At 57.6% G+C, this 18,978-nt stretch overlaps 1 protein-coding gene across 21 annotated transcripts in view; it reads right to left on the minus strand.

Annotated features, from left to right (window-relative positions):
• Nucleotides 1-627: 627 nt before the first annotated feature.
• Nucleotides 628-18,978, minus strand: part of PTPRS (protein tyrosine phosphatase receptor type S) — a 171,214-nt gene continuing 152,863 nt past the window's right edge. For all 21 annotated transcript variants that reach the window (XM_054174815.1, XM_054174823.1, XM_054174820.1 and 18 more), the window contains 12 exons: nt 16,162-16,259; nt 13,416-13,539; nt 10,382-10,557; nt 9,735-9,854; nt 9,463-9,617; nt 6,644-6,929; nt 5,692-5,870; nt 4,742-4,868; nt 4,539-4,664; nt 2,911-3,065; nt 1,967-2,102; nt 628-1,360 (listed from right to left, as the gene is read on the minus strand). In XM_054174815.1, the coding sequence (XP_054030790.1) occupies nt 1,292-1,360; nt 1,967-2,102; nt 2,911-3,065; nt 4,539-4,664; nt 4,742-4,868; nt 5,692-5,870; nt 6,644-6,929; nt 9,463-9,617; nt 9,735-9,854; nt 10,382-10,557; nt 13,416-13,539; nt 16,162-16,259 (1,751 nt within the window). In that variant the 3' untranslated portion in view covers nt 628-1,291. The remainder of the gene's footprint in view (nt 1,361-1,966; nt 2,103-2,910; nt 3,066-4,538; nt 4,665-4,741; nt 4,869-5,691; nt 5,871-6,643; nt 6,930-9,462; nt 9,618-9,734; nt 9,855-10,381; nt 10,558-13,415; nt 13,540-16,161; nt 16,260-18,978) is intronic.

Below are 18,978 nucleotides of genomic sequence, written 5' to 3' on the forward strand. Positions count from 1 at the left end.
AACTAGTCCCAAAATGAAAGGTCAGGTCACTGGGTACAGGTACATGGATGCTTTAAAGAAAGCCACTCACAGGATATGCCACTGGATGCACCTTGCTTTGATCCTTCCCCCACTGAGTCAGGCAGCTAAGGCATGGTCCTAGCTGTGCCCAGCAGGAGCTTGGTGGAACTGGGCCAGTCCTGAGGGGCTCTGTCTCCCCCTCTCTTGCTCCCCAAGAGCTGCTCTGCTCTGCTCAGGGTTGGCAGCAAGAAGCAAGCTGGAAATAACAATTTCTGCTGGGTGCTTCTCGGGCTCCTCTCAGAGAGATGCTGCTGGCCCTGCGTGGCAGGGAGCTGGCAGGAGGTGTGGGGGCTGCTGGCAGCAGCAGTGGGGGCTGTGTGGATGTGCAAAGAGAATGGGGAAGGGGCTGGGCCAGCACTGCATGGGTTCCTAATGCCTTGGTGTCAGCTGGATGTGCTGGGAAGAGGGGGGACAGAACCAGCAAACCCAGCCCAGGGGAGCTGCCACCCCCTCCACCTGGCCCACTGCTGTGTGAGGAGGGGGGAGGCCACAGCACACAGCCAGGCTGGGGGTTGCATCTCTCTCTCTCTCTCTCATCTTAAATATCCTAAAAAATAAAGGTTGGAATTAGAAGAAATGAGGAATGTTCCAAGTATTCAAAAGGTGAGCTAGAAAACCTCTGGTGTGGCCAGGGGCCTTCTGTGACTGCTGTTTGCAAGGTGCCTGTGAGCCCAGACTCATCCCCACTGGTGCTACTGAGGTTCTTAAGACTCCAGCCAGAAGCTCTCCTGACCCCCTCAGGTTTGCCTAAGTGTTGAGATTGATTTAGTTCCTTTCCTCCTCTTGTCCAGAACAGCTCCAGTTCTGCAAGTGACTTCCTTTAAAGACTGCCAACTAGATTAGTAAATAAACTTGAACTCTAATGATGTAACCAAAGTTGGTTTCCTTCCCTTCTCCAGCTTCTCACAAGGTGGGATTTAGCTTTTGGATCTGGTTCATGATGTCCTTATGTCCTCCACAGCGAACACCACTTGAGGTAACAAGAGCAGTTCACCACTTAAAGCAGTCCCTCAGCAATCTCCTGAGCTGCCTCTTCACTGTCCAGGTTACAAGATGGAGTTCCTGAAGGGGTGTTCCTCTCAATCCTTCCCCCCCCTGCTCCCCAAAGCATTGTCCAGATGAAAAGGTTCTTCTTCTGATTCAGTTTTGTTAAGTTCAAGCTCTCCTCCTGGGTCAGAAGAGGCCTTCCAGGACTGAAGTGGTTGGTAGAGTCTGCACAAGGGATGGCTTTTTATGTTGCATAGTGATCAAAACTTCCCAGATACTCCAGAGCTGCCTGGTAACAGAATTGGTATTCATCCTGGGGAGAGGAAAGAGAACCAACTTCAGAGGTGGAAACAGCTCCTGGAGACCCCTGCCCTGCTCCTCAGCCAGCACAGCACCTGGGCAGGATCCAGGGCCAGGCTTTTGATCCCCAGAAGCTCTGAACTACTGGGAAAGGAAATCCCTTCAGCCCTGGTGGAGTTACACAATGGTTGGACTGGATGATCTTCAAGGTTTTCTCCACCCCAGACAGTTCTGCTGTTGGTTCTTCAGGTAGGTACCAACCAGGGATTCACAGAGTACTTTGGGTTGGAAGGGACCTTAAAGCTCATCCAGTTCCACCCCCCTGCCCATGGGTAGGGACACCTCTCACCAGCCCAGGTTGCTCAAGGCCTCATCCAGCCTGGCCTTGAGCACCTCCAGGGAGGGGACATCCACAGACAGTTCCAGTGTCCCCCCACCCTCACTGGAAAGGATTTCTTCCTCCTCTCCACTCTGTCTCCCCTCTCCCAGCTCCAAGCCATCACCCCTCACCCTGTCACTCCCAGCCCTTGTCAGAAGTCCCTCCCCAGCTCTCCTGCAGCCCCTTCAGGTACTGGAAGGCTTCACCTTGACAGAGGCCGAGTTCCCCAGCCCTCCTTACCTCTGTTTGCACCATTGCAGGTCGTTGTGTTCGCAGCATCTTTACTGTCTGGAAGATGTCCACCACCCCCTCGTAGCGCATCCGCTCCAGGACGATGCTGAGCGTGATGAACACTCCGGTCCTGCCCACGCCAGCACTGCAGGGACAGCACACCACAGGGTAACAGCAGCCTACAGCCCTCAAGTGCTTGGTTACAGCCTCTAAATGCTTGGTTACAGCCTCTAAATGCTTGGTTACAGCCTCCAAATGCTTCTCTGCACGAGGTGCTGATGGTGTGGCTGAGCAGCTCAGCACCAGCATAGAATGACAGAATGCTAGGGGTTGGAAGAGAGCTCTGGAGATCATCCAGTCCCAACCCCTCCAGTCCCAACCCCCTGCCAGAGCAGAAATGAAATTCTTTAAACTAGCAAGAAACTCTTGACAGTGAGGGGGGAGCAGGTTGCCCAGGCAGGTTGTGGCTGCCTCCTCCCTGGAGGTGTTGAAGGCCAGGCTAGATGAGGCCTTGAGCAGCCTGGGCTGGTGGGAGGTGTCCCTGCCCATGGCAGGGGGTTGGAACTGGATGAGCTTGAAGGTCCCTTCCAAGCTAAACCGTTCTGTGATTCTATGAAACACAACCCAGCAGTGCCAGAGGTGCAGGAGTGGGCTAGAGCTGGTAAAGAGAGACTCCTAATGCTGCAGGTCAAGCAGTGATGCTGTGGTTCCCACCTCCCTCACTGCAGCAGGTCCAAACATCTCCCCTGGACAGAAAAGGTCCAAGTCCCTGTGGGCAATGCCCTCCAGGAAGGGAGATGAAGTTGGTTGGCAGAAGCAGCAGTGTTTGGCAACCCCCCCAGGAAAGCTGCCTGCATAGATGGGGTGGGAGAGGAAGGAGACAGCTGCAGGGTTTGAATTCCTTCCTGCTCTTGCCCATCCTCAGCTGCATTAGATGTTTCCCTTTTGCCTACCTGCAGTGGACAGAGATGGGTCCATCCTGGCCAAACTGCTCCTTGGTCTTATGCACTTGTCCAATGAAGTCAATAAAACCTTCTCCTGATTTTGGCACTCCTTGTTCTGGCCAGTCAGTGAACTGGAACTGCCGAACAGTTCGTGACTGCCCATCCTGGGGGAGACAAGAGCACGATGTAGAGCAGCCTCTGCTTCTGCTGCTCAATACAAGAGGCACCAAAAAAAGCCTCTCTTTTCCTTTCTTTCCCCCCTGCTACTTCATAAAGGAGCACAAGAAGTTGACCCAACTTTGTGTGAGAAGAGATAAGAGCTGCTGTGTCAAAGGGTGCAGCTGACCTGTCTGGAGCTGGCTTGTCAGGACAGCTCTGAGCTCCTGGCAGGTGAGCTGAGAGCCCTGAGCCCTGTGAAGCCTGCACAGATGGAGCCTTCAGCACAGGAACAGTCAAGGTGAGGGTCTGGCCTCTCTATCAATCTTGAGAAAGAGTTGCTGTGGTGTCAGAATTACAGCTGACAGGAAGATAAATCTTGTTCTACCAGGACTGATGAGGCCTCCTCCTCCTCAACCTTGCAAATAGAATCATCAGGTTGGACATTACTGGCAGCCACAGAGGCAGGAGGCTCTGCCTGGGGAGCAAGGGTTATGTTTGCTAAACACATTTCAGAGGGCACTGAGATGTTCCTTCAGAGGGGAAACCTGGCACTGACCCTAAAATTACCTAACTGAGGGTGTCCCTGTGAGCATCAGTCAAGGTGGCTCCTCTTAAAGCCAGGGTGCAGGCCTGGGGCTTTATCAGCTGTCTGGGGAGATGTTGATGTTCTGCTTTCATCTCAGAGGAGCTGCCAGTAAACCCCAAAGCTGGGTCTGTGTCTGACAGTGACTCACTGCTGTCATCAGGCAGCACAGCTTGGAAAACTGCTTGCAGTTTGTTAAGGTCTGTTCAAGGACAGGCTGGGTCGGGGTGCTGTGGTCCTCCTCACAGCTGGGCTCTCCCTGCTGCTGATAACCCCAGGCTGGCACAGTGCTGGCACCTTCTCGTAAGCCACCTCCCCTGCTGTGTGGCTTTGAGCCCCTCCAGCCCCAGCTGAAGCCCTCCCAGGGGGTTTAACCCCCTCCAGCCCCAGCTGAAGCCCTCCCAGGGGGTTTTACCCACCCTAGCCCTAGCTGAAGCCCTCCCAGGGGGTTTAACCCCCCCCAGCCCCAGCTGAAGCCCTCCCAGGGGGTTTAACCCCCCCTAGCCCCAGCTGAAGCCCTCCCAGGGGGTTTAACCCCCCCCAGCCCCAGCTGAAGCCCTCCCAGGGGGTTTAACCCCCCCTAGCCCCAGCTGAAGCCCTCCCAGGGGCTTTAACCCCCTCCAGCCCCAGCTGAAGCCCTCCCAGGGGGTTTAACCCCCTCCAGCCCCAGCTGAAGCCCTCCCAGGGGCTTTAACCCCCTCCAGCCCCAGCTGAAGCCCTCCCAGGGGCTTTAACCCCCTCCAGCCCCAGCTGAAGTCCTCCCAGGGGGTTTAACCCCCTCCAGCCCCAGCTGAAGCCCTCCCAGGGGCTTTAACCACCCCCTAGCCCCAGCTGAAGCCCTCCCAGGGGGTTTAACCCCCTCCCCCCCGCTGCACCCCTGCGGCTCAGCACCTACCCTGGCGTCGGTGACCTTGAACTCGCGCAGGATGTACTGGGGCATGTTGTACTCTGCCATGGGGTCCACCACGAAGTACTGGTAGCGTGCAGAGCGCTCTGCTGGCCAGTACTGGTGGCACTTCTCCTGCCAAGGGGACAGGAAGGTCAGTGCCAGCCGCCCTGCCGCCGGCGCCCGCTCCGTGCCCCTCGGGCGGCACTCACCCTCCCCATCTCGCGCAGCTTGGTCAGCATCACCACGATGGTTGAGTTGTTCTCCCACAGCATCCTCCAGAAGTCCTCCGTGGTCTCTGCCAGGGGCCCCTGCGTGGCGATGTAAGCCTTCTGCTGCCTGCAAGACAGCACAGACCCCGGGGGGAAGCTCAGGGAGAAGGCCTTGGGCAGCAGCTTTGAGACACAGCAACACCAGGTCCCTAAAACTACCACAGGTGGGGCCTGGCCCAGCCCCTGGGGGTGGGCTCTAGGCTCAGGGGCATGCAGGAGGCTGCCCAGGGGCAGGGGGTGCTGCTCAGCTGTAGGAAGCTGCCCAGGGGCAGGGGGGAGCTGCTCAGCTGTAGGAAGCTGCCCAGGGGCAGGGGGGAGCTGCTCAGCTGTAGGAAGCTGCCCAGAGGGGAGCTGCTCAGCTGTAGGAAGCTGCCCAGGGGCAGGGGGGAGCTGCTCAGCTGTAGGAAGCTGCCCAGGGGCAGGGGGGAGCTGCTCAGCTGTAGGAAGCTGCCCAGGGGCAGGGGGGAGCTGCTCAGCTGTAGGAAGCTGCCCAGGGGCAGGGGGAGCTGCTCAGCTGTAGGAAGCTGCCCAGGGGCAGGGGGGAGCTGCTCAGCTGTAGGAAGCTGCCCAGGGGGGAGCTGCTCAGCTGTAGGAAGCTGCCCAGGGGCAGGGGGGAGCTGCTCAGCTGTAGGAAGCTGCCCAGGGGCAGGGGGGAGCTGCTCAGCTGTAGGAAGCTGCCCAGGGGCAGGGGGGAGCTGCTCAGCTGTAGGAAGCTGCCCAGGGGCAGGGGGGAGCTGCTCAGCTGTAGGAAGCTGCCCAGGGGCAGGGGGGAGCTGCTCAGCTGTAGGAAGCTGCCCAGGGGCAGGGGGAGCTGCTCAGCTGTAGGAAGCTGCCCAGGGGCAGGGGGAGCTGCTCAGCTGTAGGAAGCTGCCCAGGGGGGAGCTGCTCACCTGTAGCCGTCGATGAAGCTGGCGTTGATGTAGTCGGAGCCCTCCACGCCGCGGATGGGCTGCAGGCAGACCCTGGTGGTCTCGTAGGGCATGATGTTGACCAGGCGGTTCTTGAACTTGTTGCAGGGCAGGTTGGCGCTGATGAACCTGGAGGTGTGGGCCTTGGAGTTGGCCAGGCGCTGAGGGCAGAAGCAGAGGCACAACCAAGCTGCTCAGCAGGGGCTTTGCTTAGCTCCCAGCCCCCTGCCAGCCCTTCTCCCCCTGCCCTCCACCGCCCGGTGCGACCCCTGAGGTGGGCACAGAGTCTGAGCCCTTTCCAGGATGCAAAGTTCCAGTCTGAGGAGGGAGCAAGTTCAAGCTTGAGTGGGAATGCCCAGGGAAGCCTCCTGCAGGAACAGGTAGGTGTCCACTGGGAGCTGCAGTAGCAGAGAAGTCATCCCTTCTCTAGCATGGAACCCAAAGTGATCACCAGCCTTAGAAAGGCTGCCTGGCTGCTGCAGTGCCAGCAGAAGGTGATGCTGAGGGGATGGAACAGCTCTGTGAGGAGCAAAGGCTGAGAGCCCTGGGGCTGAGAGCCTGCAGAAGAGCAGCCCCAGAGGGGAGCTGAGCAATGCTCAGCAAGAGCTGAAGGAGCTGCGGGGGGAAGAGGCTGGGGCCAGACTCGGCTCAGTGGTGCCCAGGGACAGGACAAGGGGCAAAGGGCACAGACTGGAAGCCGGGAGGAGAAACTTCTTTGGTGTGAGGGTGCTGGAGGTCTGGAGCAGGCTGCCCAGAGAGGTTGTGGAGAGCTTCCAGGCCCACCCTAGGCACTGTGCCGCTGGGCAAGCTGCTGTGGGTGCCCTGCTGGACTCAGAGCGGATGCTCTCCAACCCCAGCATGCTGGCACCCCCCGATTCAGAAGCGAGCAGCTGTGAGGAGTGACTCCTGTCCCCCGCCCCCCACCTGCCCTCACCTTGAACTCCAGCTCCATGCCCGTCACGTGCTCCCCCACTTCGATCTGCGCCAGCTTCTGGATGTAGGTGTAGAGGTTCCTGGCTGGGACCTCGGTGTTGCCACAGGCAACAGCCTCCAGCAAGGCATCGTGGATGAAGCTGTACTGATCCTCTGTCTGCACCATGTAGTTGCGCTGGGACCTCATGAGGGTGACGTGGCCGTAGATGTCCACAGTCTTCTCGTGCTTGATGCGCTCCAGCATGGCGTCGATGACGATGAAGCAGCCGGTGCGGCCCACGCCCGCGCTGCGGGGCAAGGCACGGCCTCAGGCCGGGGCACAGCCTCGGGCCGGGGCCAGGGGATGGCCCCCTGCCCCTGCTGGTGCTCCAGCAGGCCACCCGTGCCCGGGGTCCTCCCTGCACCACCGGCGGCAGCAGACAAGGGGTAGGAAGAGAGGCACGAGGCAGGGAGCAGACAGCAAAGGTGCTCCGCGGCTCAGAGCATCACAGAATGGTCCTGGCTGGCAGGGACCTCCAAAGCCCATCCAGTCCAACTCCCCCATGTCCCACAGCACCACACCTCTGTGGGTTCTCAGCACCTCCAGGGATGGAGATTCAACCTCCCTGGGCAGCCTGTGCCAGGCCTTGAGAAAACTTTCAGTGAAGAATATTCTTCCAATGTCCAACCTGAACCTCTCCTGGTGCCACCTGAGGCCATTTCCTCTTGTGCTACCAACCCCCACCTGGCTCCAGCCTCCTCTCAGGGAGCTGCACAGAGCAAGGAGGTCTCCCCTCAGCCTCCTTTTCCCCAGGGTGAGCAGCCCCAGATCCCTCAGCTGCTCCCCACCAGCTTGGTTGCCCTTCTCTGGACCTGCTTCAGCCCCTCAATGTCCTTCTTGGAGTGAGGGGCCCAAAACTGAGCCCAGTACTAAGGTGTGGCCTTAGTGGACTAAGGTGCTGAGCACAGGGGACAGGTCCTGGGGACAAGGACCTCTGCTTCCACCCCGAGTTCACAACCTGCAGCTTTCACCCTGTTCAGCTCAGTTTAGCAAAAACCTCCCAAGCCAAGTCTGGTCCAGCGGCACCTGAGGACAGATGGAAGATGAAAAGCTACCTCTGGTGAGGTGCCTGCTGCCCCCTCCACCCTGACCTGGCCACCTCTCCTGCCTCATCTGTGCCCTCCCCAGGGCAGGAGCTCTGCTGGCACACGCACACAGCTCTGGCAGCTGGAGGCAGGGGAGCTGTGGGCTGGCACAGAGGGCTGGCAGGATCTGAGGGCTTACAAAGCAGCTTTAATCACTCACATCTTTCCCCAGCCCAGACCCTCCTGATGCTGTAATGAGGAACACGTTGTCAGCCCTGCTCCTGTGTGTTCTTGTGCCACATCAAACCTGTGTGTGCTGGGCTCTGGGGGCTGTGCCTCTGCTGCTCTAATAAAGGTTTTCCTTTCACTTTTCCAGTGCAGTCTCCCCCTTCCCCCCCCAGGCTCCCTTGATGTCTGCTAATGAGCCTGCCTGGCACCTCAGCCAGGCAGGTGACTGTGGCAGGAGTGGAGCAGCTGAGGTGGGAGCAGGCTGCTGTGTGTGGGGAGCTGGCAGCTCTCTGCCTTCATCTGGGGAGAGGGGCAGCTGATAGCCAGCTGCAAGGTCAGTGATAAGTTGCCCACTCACAGAGGCTCTTTAAAAGGCATCCTCCAGGATGAGCTTCCCCCAGCAGCCTGCAAACTGCAGATGTCTCCTCAGTGCCCTGTTACCTGCAGGCTCCTCCACACCCTCCTGAGGAAGAGGAGGATTTGTGTGAGCTGAGGCTGCCAGCAGTCCTCCTCGGGCTGTAAACTGAATGAGGGATCAGCACCTGCCCACAGCAGCCTCCAGTTTGTCACTATCAGAATGGCACTCAAAAAAAAGCCCTCTTTCAATCACTGTCAGCTCTGCCTCCAGCAGCTGCAGCTCTGCCTCCCACACACCCAGCAGGGCCACCCCAGGCAGCTGGCCAGGCCACACTCCACCTGTCTGGCCAGCTCTGGAGCCCCCAACACAAGGACATGGAACTGGTTAAGAGTGAGTCCAGAGGAGGCCACCAGGATGATCAGAGGGCTGGAGAACCTCCCCTGTGGGGACAGGCTAATTGTGGAGGTTGGTTAGTCTGGAGAAGAGAAAGCTCCAGGGAGACCTTAGAGCAGCCTTCCAGTACCAGGAGAGCTGGGGAGGGACTTTCAACAAGGACTTAGAGTGACAGGGTGAGGGTGGTGGCTTCAACACGGAAGCAGGATTTAGATGAGCCATTAGGAAGACATTCTCCCCCAGGAGGGTGGGGAGGCACTGGCACAGGCTGCCCAGAGAAGCTGGGGATGCTCCCCCTCTGAAGATGTGCAAGACCAGGCTGGATGAGCAACCTGGGCTGGTGGGAGGTGTCCCTGCCCATGGCAGGGGGCTGGAACTGGATGATCCTGAAGGTCCCTTCCAACCCAAACCACTCTGTGATTCTATGATTCCTCCTTTCCCTCTGTGAGGAGCAGCAGCTCCTGCACACAGACCCAGAGGCCAGCACAGCCTGGGGCACTTCCAGTGCTAACAGAACCTGAGTGCAAACTGAGCACTCCTCAGGAAATCCTGCATCCACCAGCCCCCTGAGCCTCCTGCTCAGATGCTGGCCAGGAATCCACTTCCCAGGGCCTGGGCAGGGGGGGTCCTGGCTGGACTCAATCTCCAGAGGTCCCTTCCACCCCTACCATTCCGATTCTGCTGCTGGCAGCTCCTAGGTGTGAATCAGCATCCTCCTGACCTCTGCCTCCCTTGCAGATGGCCCCATGCAAAAGCCAGGTGAAGGGCAGCAGTACCTGCAGTGCACCACGATGGGACCAGCATCAGGAGGGTTGCAGGTCTTCACCCTCCTCAGGAAGGCCAGGAAGGGGGTGGGGTACTCGGGGACGCCGTGGTCAGGCCAGGCTGTGAACTGGAACTGGCGAACCTCTCGCTTCTCACTGGAGCCATTCTGCAAAGCCAGCAGGGCACCAGTGGTGCTGTGAGGCCCCAGCACAAGGCCACCTGCCCTGCTCCTGCTGTGTGTGCAGAGTGTGGCAGAGCCCTTCTCCCAGGGGAGGAAGCTCACCTTGTGAAGGGAGAAGGTGCGGACGCAGAAGGTGGCCAGCTCGATGGTGTCCAGCAGCGTCACCTGGATCATCCCATAGGTGTCTGTGCCTCGGCCTGGCCAGTACTGGTCACACTTTATCTGGAAGACAGGAGGCATTCCTGCTGCAACAAACCCAGCAGAACCAGGAGAAGCTCACTCCAGAACTGGCCTGATGCTGGCCAGGGGAGAGAAGGTGCAGCAGAGTCTTTCCAAAGCACCAGGACAGGAACAGACTCGGTGTGGAAAGCTCCTACTGCCTGAGCAGAGGCTCTGATGCACCACATCCATCATGGAGACAACAGACTGGAATGATCCTGAAGATCAGAGTGGATGTACTGGGGCTTGTTAAACAAGAGAACTCGATGTGAAGCTTGCCACATGATTAACTCCCAGACAGACCCAGCCAGCACGCCCTGGGATTGAGTGTCCTCTGCTCCTGGAGCTGCAAGGGAGGCTGCAGCTGCCCAGGGTGAATGGTTTGGCTTTTCAAAGCAGTGAATCGGGGCAAAGCTGGCAGAACCCCCCCTGGTACCAACGTGGGCTGCAGATCAAAGGGATCTGCTGTTCCCCCACTCCCCAGTCCCCCAGGATTGTGACTAATTTGTCATCCCTCTCATGCCTCTCACCCGTGACTTCTCCTCCAGCTTAGTCATCATAACAATGGTAGCTGAGCGCTGCTCCCACACCATCCTCCAGAAGTCCCCAAAGGTCTCGGGCAGAGGGCCCTGGGTGGCAATGTAGGCATTCTGCTTCCTGTAGCCATCGATGTAGTTGGCATTGATGTAATCACTGCCCACAATTCCTGCAGGGAAGCAGCAGCAGCCAGTCAGGGAATCCTGCAGGACCGGCTTGGAAGCTTGAGGAGATCTTCAGAGGAATGTCAGGAGAGAGCATTGCCCTGCAAACCTCAGCAGCCTTGGGGTTTGTAGAGGAATTCTCCTTAATGTTCCTCCTGCCCTGCAGGCAGGCAAATAACTTCTTGCAGGAGAAGAGAAGGCTCCAAGGAGACCTTCCAGTGATTAAAAGGGCTGATGAGAAAGCTGGGGACAGATTCTGAGCAGGGCCTGTTGTGCTAGGACAAGCAGTGATGGTTTGAAACTGAAAGAGGGAGACTCAGGCTGGAGAGAAGGAAGAGTATTTTCAAACAGAGGGTGGTGAGAGCCTGGCCCAGGCTGCCCAGGGAGGTGGGAACTGCCCCATCCCTGGAACCATTCCAGGCCAGGTTGTCTGGGGCTCTGAGCAACCTGCTCTAGTTGCAGGTGTCCCTGGACTAGATGACCTTTAAAGGTCCCTCCCAACTCTTAAGATTCTCTGATTCCATATTAAAGAGACCAAAGAGCAAGGCTGAAATCCATGATCATCTTCCTGGAGTTGGTAACAGGAACAGAAATCCTGACCCAGGGCTCTTGCTCCACTGGTCTCAACCAGGACAACCCCAAGTCCTCATCCCAGAGCCTGGGCAGCCAGCACCCCTGGATGGTCACTGTGCAAAGCCTGATCCCACGAGGGAGCTGCAGCTGGACAAGGGGAGGGATAAAGCCAGGCCTGGTTCAGCCAGGCAAGGCTGTGCAGTCACAGGCTTTGACTTGCCTGCTCTCATTTATGAGAGGCTTTTTCCACCCACACAAGCTCCAGGCTATTGAGCTCCAGCTGCCTGCCTGTGTCCCTGTTTGAGGGGCTGGGCTGAGTGGCAGGAGGCACTGCCAGAATGAAGAGGGTGATTGGGACATGGCAGGAGAAAACTGCCCTGGAGTTACAATGGGCACTGGCAAGCACTGATGGTCAGGTTCAGCTTTGGAGAGGCAGAGAGGATCTGTGCCAGTTGGTGATTTGGCCCCTTCCTAACTCCAGCAGAGTGGCTGGCAGGGCTGGCAGGGCTCTGCTAACCCATGATTAACTCAGGACACAGCTCCTAACTCCTGTCTTGAGGGAAGCCAAGGGTGGGGAGCAGTACCAAGATGCAATTGGGTTGCTAGTGCTCATCCTGCTCTAGCAACAGACATTGCTGCTTCTGTTGGCAAGGGGCAGCCCAGGCTGAATTGCCTGCCAGCCCTCAAGGGTACTTGGCAATTTCAGCTGCTGGGAGAAATGGCTTTTGATTAAATTTCTGGAGGGTTCCCTGCCCCCATGCCTGCCCAGTCTGAAATTTCAGGGGGAAGGAGGCTGTGCAGCAGCAGCAGGAACGTGATCAAGGCTGAGCTTCCAGAATTAATCTCCTCCCTGCCCGCCTCAGGTCCACTCTGTGCTCTCAAATGGTGGCCATGAGCTCCTGCAACACTTCCCTTGCAGAGCACTCATGGAACTGAAGTCCCTGCTGCTCCCTGACCGAGCAGACAGTGTCAGCCTGCAGCCTTGACAAACCCAGCTGTAAACCAAAGAGAAGGCAACAATTCCTCCAATCCTTTCCTCTCCCAGCCCTGAGTGCAAACAGCAGCCTGGCAGGGAGGAGCAGAGCAGCCAGGACCTGCCACAGCCTCTTGCAAAGGAAACCTTGGCCCAGCAGATCTGCACCAGCAGCCCCTCATGGTGCCCCTTGGGCAGAGTCAGGGCTGCTGCCTGCATCCAGCCCTGTTCTCCTGTCAGCAGAGGCCAGCATGAAGAGTCCTTCACTTCTGCACAGGTGCTCCTCTCCCTCCCCTTGAATGACAAGGCAGCTCCTTGAGGACTCTGCTCTCCTTGGCTCATACAATATTAATCTCAGGAGGAAAACCAAGCCAGAAGAGAGTCATCTGCACAATGAGGAATGCTTAAAATCACAGACACACACAATCATTTGGCTTGGAAAAGACCTTGAAGCCCATCCAGCCCAACCAGCCGAGGCTGGGACTAAACCATGGCCCTCAGCACCACAGCTCTGCCTCTTTGCAACACCTCCAGGGATGGGGATCCAGCCACCTCCCTGGGCAGCCTGTGCCAGTGGTGGAGAACCCTTGCAGTGAAGAAGTTTCCTCTGATGGCCAAATTTTCTTTCCTGCAAGAGTGGTCAGAGATTGGCACAGGCTGCCCAGGGGAGTGGTGGAGTCACCCTGGTGAGGTTCAAAGGTGTGGCCATGGCACTGTGGGACATAGTTTGGTGGCCATGGTGGTGTTAGGACAAGACTTGGACTTGATGATCTTGGAGGTCTTTTCCAACCCAAACAATTCCCTGGTTCTACACAAATGGCTGCCCCCAGTGCTGACTTCTCCCTTCTCCTCAGTACAGACACACTCCACTGCCACCCTCTGCCCTGCTCCATCGCTCCTTGTGGTCTGAATTCTTTAGTCAGAAAGGTTTGGAGCAGAGCTCTGCAAGCAAAGGGGAGACAGTTCCTTGATAAACCAGCCCTTGAGGCAAGCCACTGCAGCTCCAGGGAATGGCAGTCACCAGACTTCAGCAAATGCCTGGTTTGCAGAGCACCTCCTGCGTGCTCAGCACCCAGGGAGGTGTTCAGAGAAGAATACAAAGAGAGGCTAAGAGGGAAGGGAGAGGATGTGCAGCAGGTTTCCCTGCAGCTGCTTCAGCCCAGAGGATCACAGGATGTTGGGGGTTGGAAGGGGCCTTTGGAGCTCATTGAGGCCAACCCCCTTGCCAGAGCAGGACCACAGAATCTAGTGCAGGTTGCTGTGGGAGTGGAGGTGCCCCAGGGGTGCCCCAGGGGTGCCCCAGGGGTGCCCCAGTACCTTCGATGGGCAGCAGGATGACGCGGGAGTGGTCGTAGGCGATGACGTTGGCGTAGCGGTTCTTGGGCTTGTTCACTTCCAGGTTGGAGTGCTCCCAGGTGAACTGCTGGCCAGGGTCAATGGACTGCAGCAATTGGGAGAGAAAATGGAAGGTCAGAGGAGCAGAAAAGCAGCCAAGCAAGCTCTGAACACCTTGCTCTGTGTGGGCCAGAATGGCTCTGAAGGCCTAGCTGAGGAACGCAGCAGTCACCGTTTGCCCCCTCATGAATGCAGAGATTCATGGAATGGGTTGGGCTGGAAGGGACCTTCAGGATCAGCCAGTGCCAGTTCCAGCCCCCTGCCATGGGCAGGGACACCTCCCACCGGCCCAGGTTGCTCAGGGCCTCATCCAGCCTGGCCTGGAACACCTCCAGGGAGGAGGCAGCCACAGCCTCCCTGAGCAACCTGTTCCAGTCTCTCCCTGCCCTCACTGCCAAGAACTTCTTCCCCATCTCCAGTCTCTATCTTCCCTCCTCCAGCTCCGACTCACTGCCCCTTGTCCTAGCTCTACAAGCCCTGGACAGGGAAGGGGAAGGACCTTGGCCTGAAGAAACTGCCTGGTGGCTTTTTCCTGGAAGGGATGAAGGAATAAACAATGAAATGCACTGGAGAGAATAATCCTCTCTGCCTGTCCTGCTGATTTATGCCAGGTTTGGTGGCTGGGGAGGGTTTTTTCCCTCCCTCTAAAGTCCAGCTGTCCCAGATATGGAAATTAGGTTAATTACGTTTACCTCTAAATCCTCAGCCAGAGAATTAAATAAAACAAGGGCTTAATTCCTTCATCATTTCGCAGAGCCCTTGGGGTTTGCCTCAATTGGAGGCTTGGCAGGAACGTGCTGAGTTGTTTCCTGCTGTTCGCTCTCCCTTCTCCCTGCCTGCCGCTCCTGGGTGGTGGGGACAGGGTCCTGCGTTTGTCCCTCTCCGCTTGCCGGGCTCGCCCCTTCGCAGGCGTTTGCTGCCCTCCACTGCTTGTGGCAAGCCCAGGAAGGTCCCCGGCAGCGCTCAGCTCCGGCGGCGGTGCCGGTACAAAAGCCGGCGCCACAAGGAGCATTCCTAACTAATGGGTATTTATACAGTTGTAATGTGGCTGTTTGCTCTCCAGCCCTCTCATCTCCCTCGCACTCATTTCATTAGCGATGTTTGTTTAGCTCTGGCTCTCCCACTAGAGGAGGTTGTGCTGGAATGGAGCCAGGGCACTTGGGATATTGCATTATGCAAATCAGCCTTTGAAATCTGGATGGAGCGAATTAACAGGCTGCTGTTCCCCCCTGCACCCCAATGTGGACTGAAAGACGCCAGCAGAGCAAATCCACCTTCTGCAGCCGGCTTCCGCAAGCCAGCCTGGGGAGAAAGCATCCCAGCAGCAGTCCTTTGTTGAGGAAACACCTCCTCACTGTGCCTGCAAGGTCTGGAGTTGTTGTCAGGCTAAAAACATCGAGGCACACCACCAGCAGTCCAGTCCCGCGGTCAAAAAGCAACTTGTACCCAAGGGCACCGGCAGCTGGCATCAGCACTGGGATTTAACCACTGCTGATGCAGCCACAGCGCTGGGAGCAGCCAGGAGCAGCTCTGTGGCAGCACACAGCCTTTGCCCAGCTGGTGATGCACAGCAGCACTGGGAACAGGGGGCTGCAATGCTCTCTGCCTTTCCCCCTGCCTCAGCCTGTCTTGGGACTGGTCTGCCCTGCCCTGCCCTCTGGATAGTCACTGGGAATGCCACAGGCCAGCAGCCACAGCTCAGCTGCAGGAGCCCCTCCGAGTAGCCAAACACTAGCAGAAAGGAGGGGAAAAAAGCCCCAGAGAGGACGAGGCAGGCAGAAAGCAGCTCAGCTGCAGCTGTGGCAGCTGGGGAGGACTTCTGCCTTGTACCATCTAACTTCAGCTACCCCAAACATCCCTTGGCTTGGTCCTCTCCATGTTCAACAGGAGGCAGCCCAAGGACAGATCCTCATCCAGTCACCTCCACAAAGGGAGCTCAGCTCCTGCCCCAGATGCCAGCTCCTGGGACAGGGAGGGACCAAGCCTCTCTTGAACGACCTGGAGCTGAACCCTAGCCAAGCACCAAGCAAGGATTTCACTGAACACACAAACAGCTTTGTAATACAGAATGAACCAGGCTGGAAAAGACCTTTGAGATCATCCAGTCCAACCTATCACCCAGCACCATCTGATCAACTACACCATGGCACCAAGGGCCTCCTCCAGGCTCTTCCTAAACACCTCCAGGGATGGTGACTCCACCACCTCCCTGGGCAGCACATTCCAATGGCCAATCTCTCTTGCTGGGAAGAATTTCTTCCTACCATCCAGCCCAAACCTCCCCTGGCACAGCTTGAGACTGTGTCCTCTTGTTCTGGTGCTGGTTGCCTGCGAGAAGAGACCAAGCCCCAGCTGGCTACAACCTCCCTTCAGGGAGCTGGAGAGAGCAAGAAGGTCTCCCCTGAGCCTCCTCTTCTCCAGGCTAAGCAACCCCAGCTCCCTCAGCCTCTCCTCACAGGGCTGTGCTCCAGCCCCCTCCCCAGCTCTGTTGCCCTTCTCTGGACACCTTCCAGCACCTCAACATCTTTCCTAAGCTGAGGGGCCCAGAGCTGGCCAAGTCACCTCAAGCAGAGCCTTCAGCTGCGTGTTCAGCTGGCTGAGGGCCTGCTCCAATTCCCTCCATCCCCTGGCTCTGCAAACCCCTGCCCAGCATCCCTCTTGCTCCTACCTCATACTCCTGGGACAGTTTCAGGTTGTCATTGGCTTTGAGGTGCTCTGTGTGTTCAGCCAGCTCGGACACAGGGATGGGTGGGTGGCTGAGCATACCTAGGAGAGACAAAGACAAGCAGGAAAAAGGCTCTCATTTAAGTCATCACTACCAATCCACAACCACTGCACTTTTGATAAGAAAGGAGGGAGGGAAAAAAACCAAAACCCAAAGAAAAGCAAAAATAACTAAATTACAATGTAAGATCTGCAATGAAAGTAGGGAGGTTAGAAGAGAAGAGTTCAGGGCTCGAAATTGTGTCCTTGGAAGTCAAAAACCACCAACAAAGAACCATCAAGGAAATCATAACAACAACAATAAATAAGAACAAAGAAAAGCCACCAACCAAAGCAGTAAAATGAGAGTGTGCCCAGGATGGCCCCGTGCCCAGTGAGTAACTCAGAGCCAAAGCAAAAAGGAAGCTCCAAGGAGCAGCTGTGAGAGAGCTGCTCCCAGAGTGGACTTCAAATGAGCAAAGGCTGCCGGAGGATCCCACGCAGCAAATGGTGCGGCGCCTGCCGAGAGCAGAGCCCGGCTCCCACGCAGGAGAAGGGGCAGGAGCCAGCCAGCCGTGGGGGGTGTGGGGCAGGGGCAGGGCATGCAGATGGGGGGGAAGCAGAGGAGGCTTTCCAGGGGCTGTGCTTTGCCCTGCAAGCTTCTCGGTCAGGTCCCGGCCGCGGCGGTGGAACCTTCGCCGCTCCCAGGAGTCATGGAATCAGGAAAGGGGAGGGGGCTGGAGTGGACCTCTGGAGAACATCCAGTCCAGCCCCCTGCTCCTGCAGCTACTCCTAGGGCAGCTTGCCCAGGATTGCAACGTCCAGGGGGGTTTGGAAAGGCTCCAGAGAACAAAGCCCCTGCTGCGGGGCTCTGGCACCCTCACAGCGCAGAAGTTCCTCCTCAAGTTCAGGTGAAAGCTCCTGGGCTCTACTTGGCATTCCCTGCTCCTTGTCCTCTCACTGGCACCACTGAGAACAGTGTCCAGCACTGGCTGCCCTTCCCAGTCATGGCTGGTGGACCATGTTCCTCCTGCGGCACAGCCAGGGCCGGCTCTGTCCTCACCCTCCCTTTCCTGGGGCAGGTTGTACCAACCCTGTCACAGCCTCTGCTCTGGGGGATGGGAAACAATCTGCTGGGGAGAGGGATGCCTCCTGCCCCTGGTCCAACCTGCTGCCCCTGCAACCCTCACCAACATTTGTGGACAGCAGGGAACAGCCTCCACTGCGCTGAGCTGTGCTGGCACTGGGAGGGCCACGCTGCAGCAGCCTGGGCAGGCGAGGCACAGCTCAGCCACCACCATGGCTCAGCCGAGCAGACAGATGTGGTTTTCAGTCTGAAGTGTGACTGGAGTATCCTGCCCTGAGGGGGGAGGTGGAGCCCTGGGAAGAGCAGGGATCCTTCCCCTCCCGCCGTCTCCGTCGGCTTCGCTACAAGCCCAGGTGGAAAAGCTCTCCGTGCTTTGCTCATCTGCATTGGACCATGGTTTCTCCAAAGGCTTCCCATGCTGTCTGCCAGCCTGCCCTGCCGTGGAGGACAGCAGGCAGGCAAGGAGAGCAGCATGGCTGAGAAGCCCTGGGCAGTGCCCCCGATGAGAAGGAGAGGAGTGGAGGAGGGATGGAAGCCAGGGAGAATTTCGAGCCCCGTGGGTGTCGTGTGAGGAAGCAGCGGCGGTGGCAGCAGCGCGGTCAGAGACTCCAAAACTCAGCACAGAGATGGCAAAGCAAGCATGACAGCCTCAGTTTTACAGTGACTTCTGGAGAGATGCTGCCTCCCCCAGGCCTGGGCACAGGACCAGCCTGCCACAGGGTGGGGATCTGAGCCACCACTCCACCAGGTCTCTCCTAAGCTACCCAGACAGCTATTTCCAGCACGAGGAAGTCTGGCTGCAAATAGAAGCGAGGGGAATAGACCAAAAAAAGCCCTCACAAAAATAACCCTGGAGGCTGTGCTGGCTCCATTCTGGGCTGCTGAGGATCAGGGGAGAAAGTCTCCTGCAGTTCAGGGAGGAGGAGCTCCCAGGTGCATCTTTTGCTGACCTGGTGAAGAGGGGTTCTTCCTTTGCTGCCCAAGGGCTCTTCCTTTGCTTCCCACCTTGGGCTGGAGGGTGGCTGTTGTCCACCCCAATAACCCAGCGCTGGATGCAGACTGGGGGTCTCTGGAGGAACTGGTCCTCTCTCTGGCAGTGTGGGATGGGAGGACCACACTGGTTGAGGGACCAGAGGTCAGAGACCAAACCCAGTTCATATTCTGAACACTTGACTCAGTGTCTGTCCTTCTGCCTCTGAAAGCAAGGGCTGAAGAGAGCAGCAAACACACCTCGAGCTGTAGCGTTAGAGCAAAGCCAAACCCTGCTCAGAACAACTTCTGGAACTCAATAAACCATCTCCAGATCCCTCAGGGTCACCTCCTCACCAATTTCTTCCCCCTGGGCTGGGCCAGAGCTGGGCCAGAGCTGGGCCACCACCACTCGACTCAGCTGCCAAAAGCTACAGGACCTTTGCTGCAGCATGCCAAGGGACACAGAGCTGTAAATGAGATCCCAGTGATGGCCATGGAGCTTAAAAGGGAAAACACAAACCAGAACCCAGTAACAATGAGCAAGCAAGCAAAGAAACCCAGATTCAACTTGGCTGCCAAGTCAGAGAGCAGTGTGGAATCACAGAACTGTTTGGGTTGGAAAGGCCTCTCAGATCACCCAGTCCCACCAGCAACCCAACCCCACCAAACCCTGTCCCCAGGTGCCACGTCCTGGCTTCAGCCAGGGACCAGTGTGGCTTGAAG

The sequence above is a fragment of the Dryobates pubescens genome, chromosome 31, assembly GCF_014839835.1.
Source record: "Dryobates pubescens isolate bDryPub1 chromosome 31, bDryPub1.pri, whole genome shotgun sequence".
Classification (NCBI taxonomy): Eukaryota; Metazoa; Chordata; class Aves; order Piciformes; family Picidae; genus Dryobates; species Dryobates pubescens.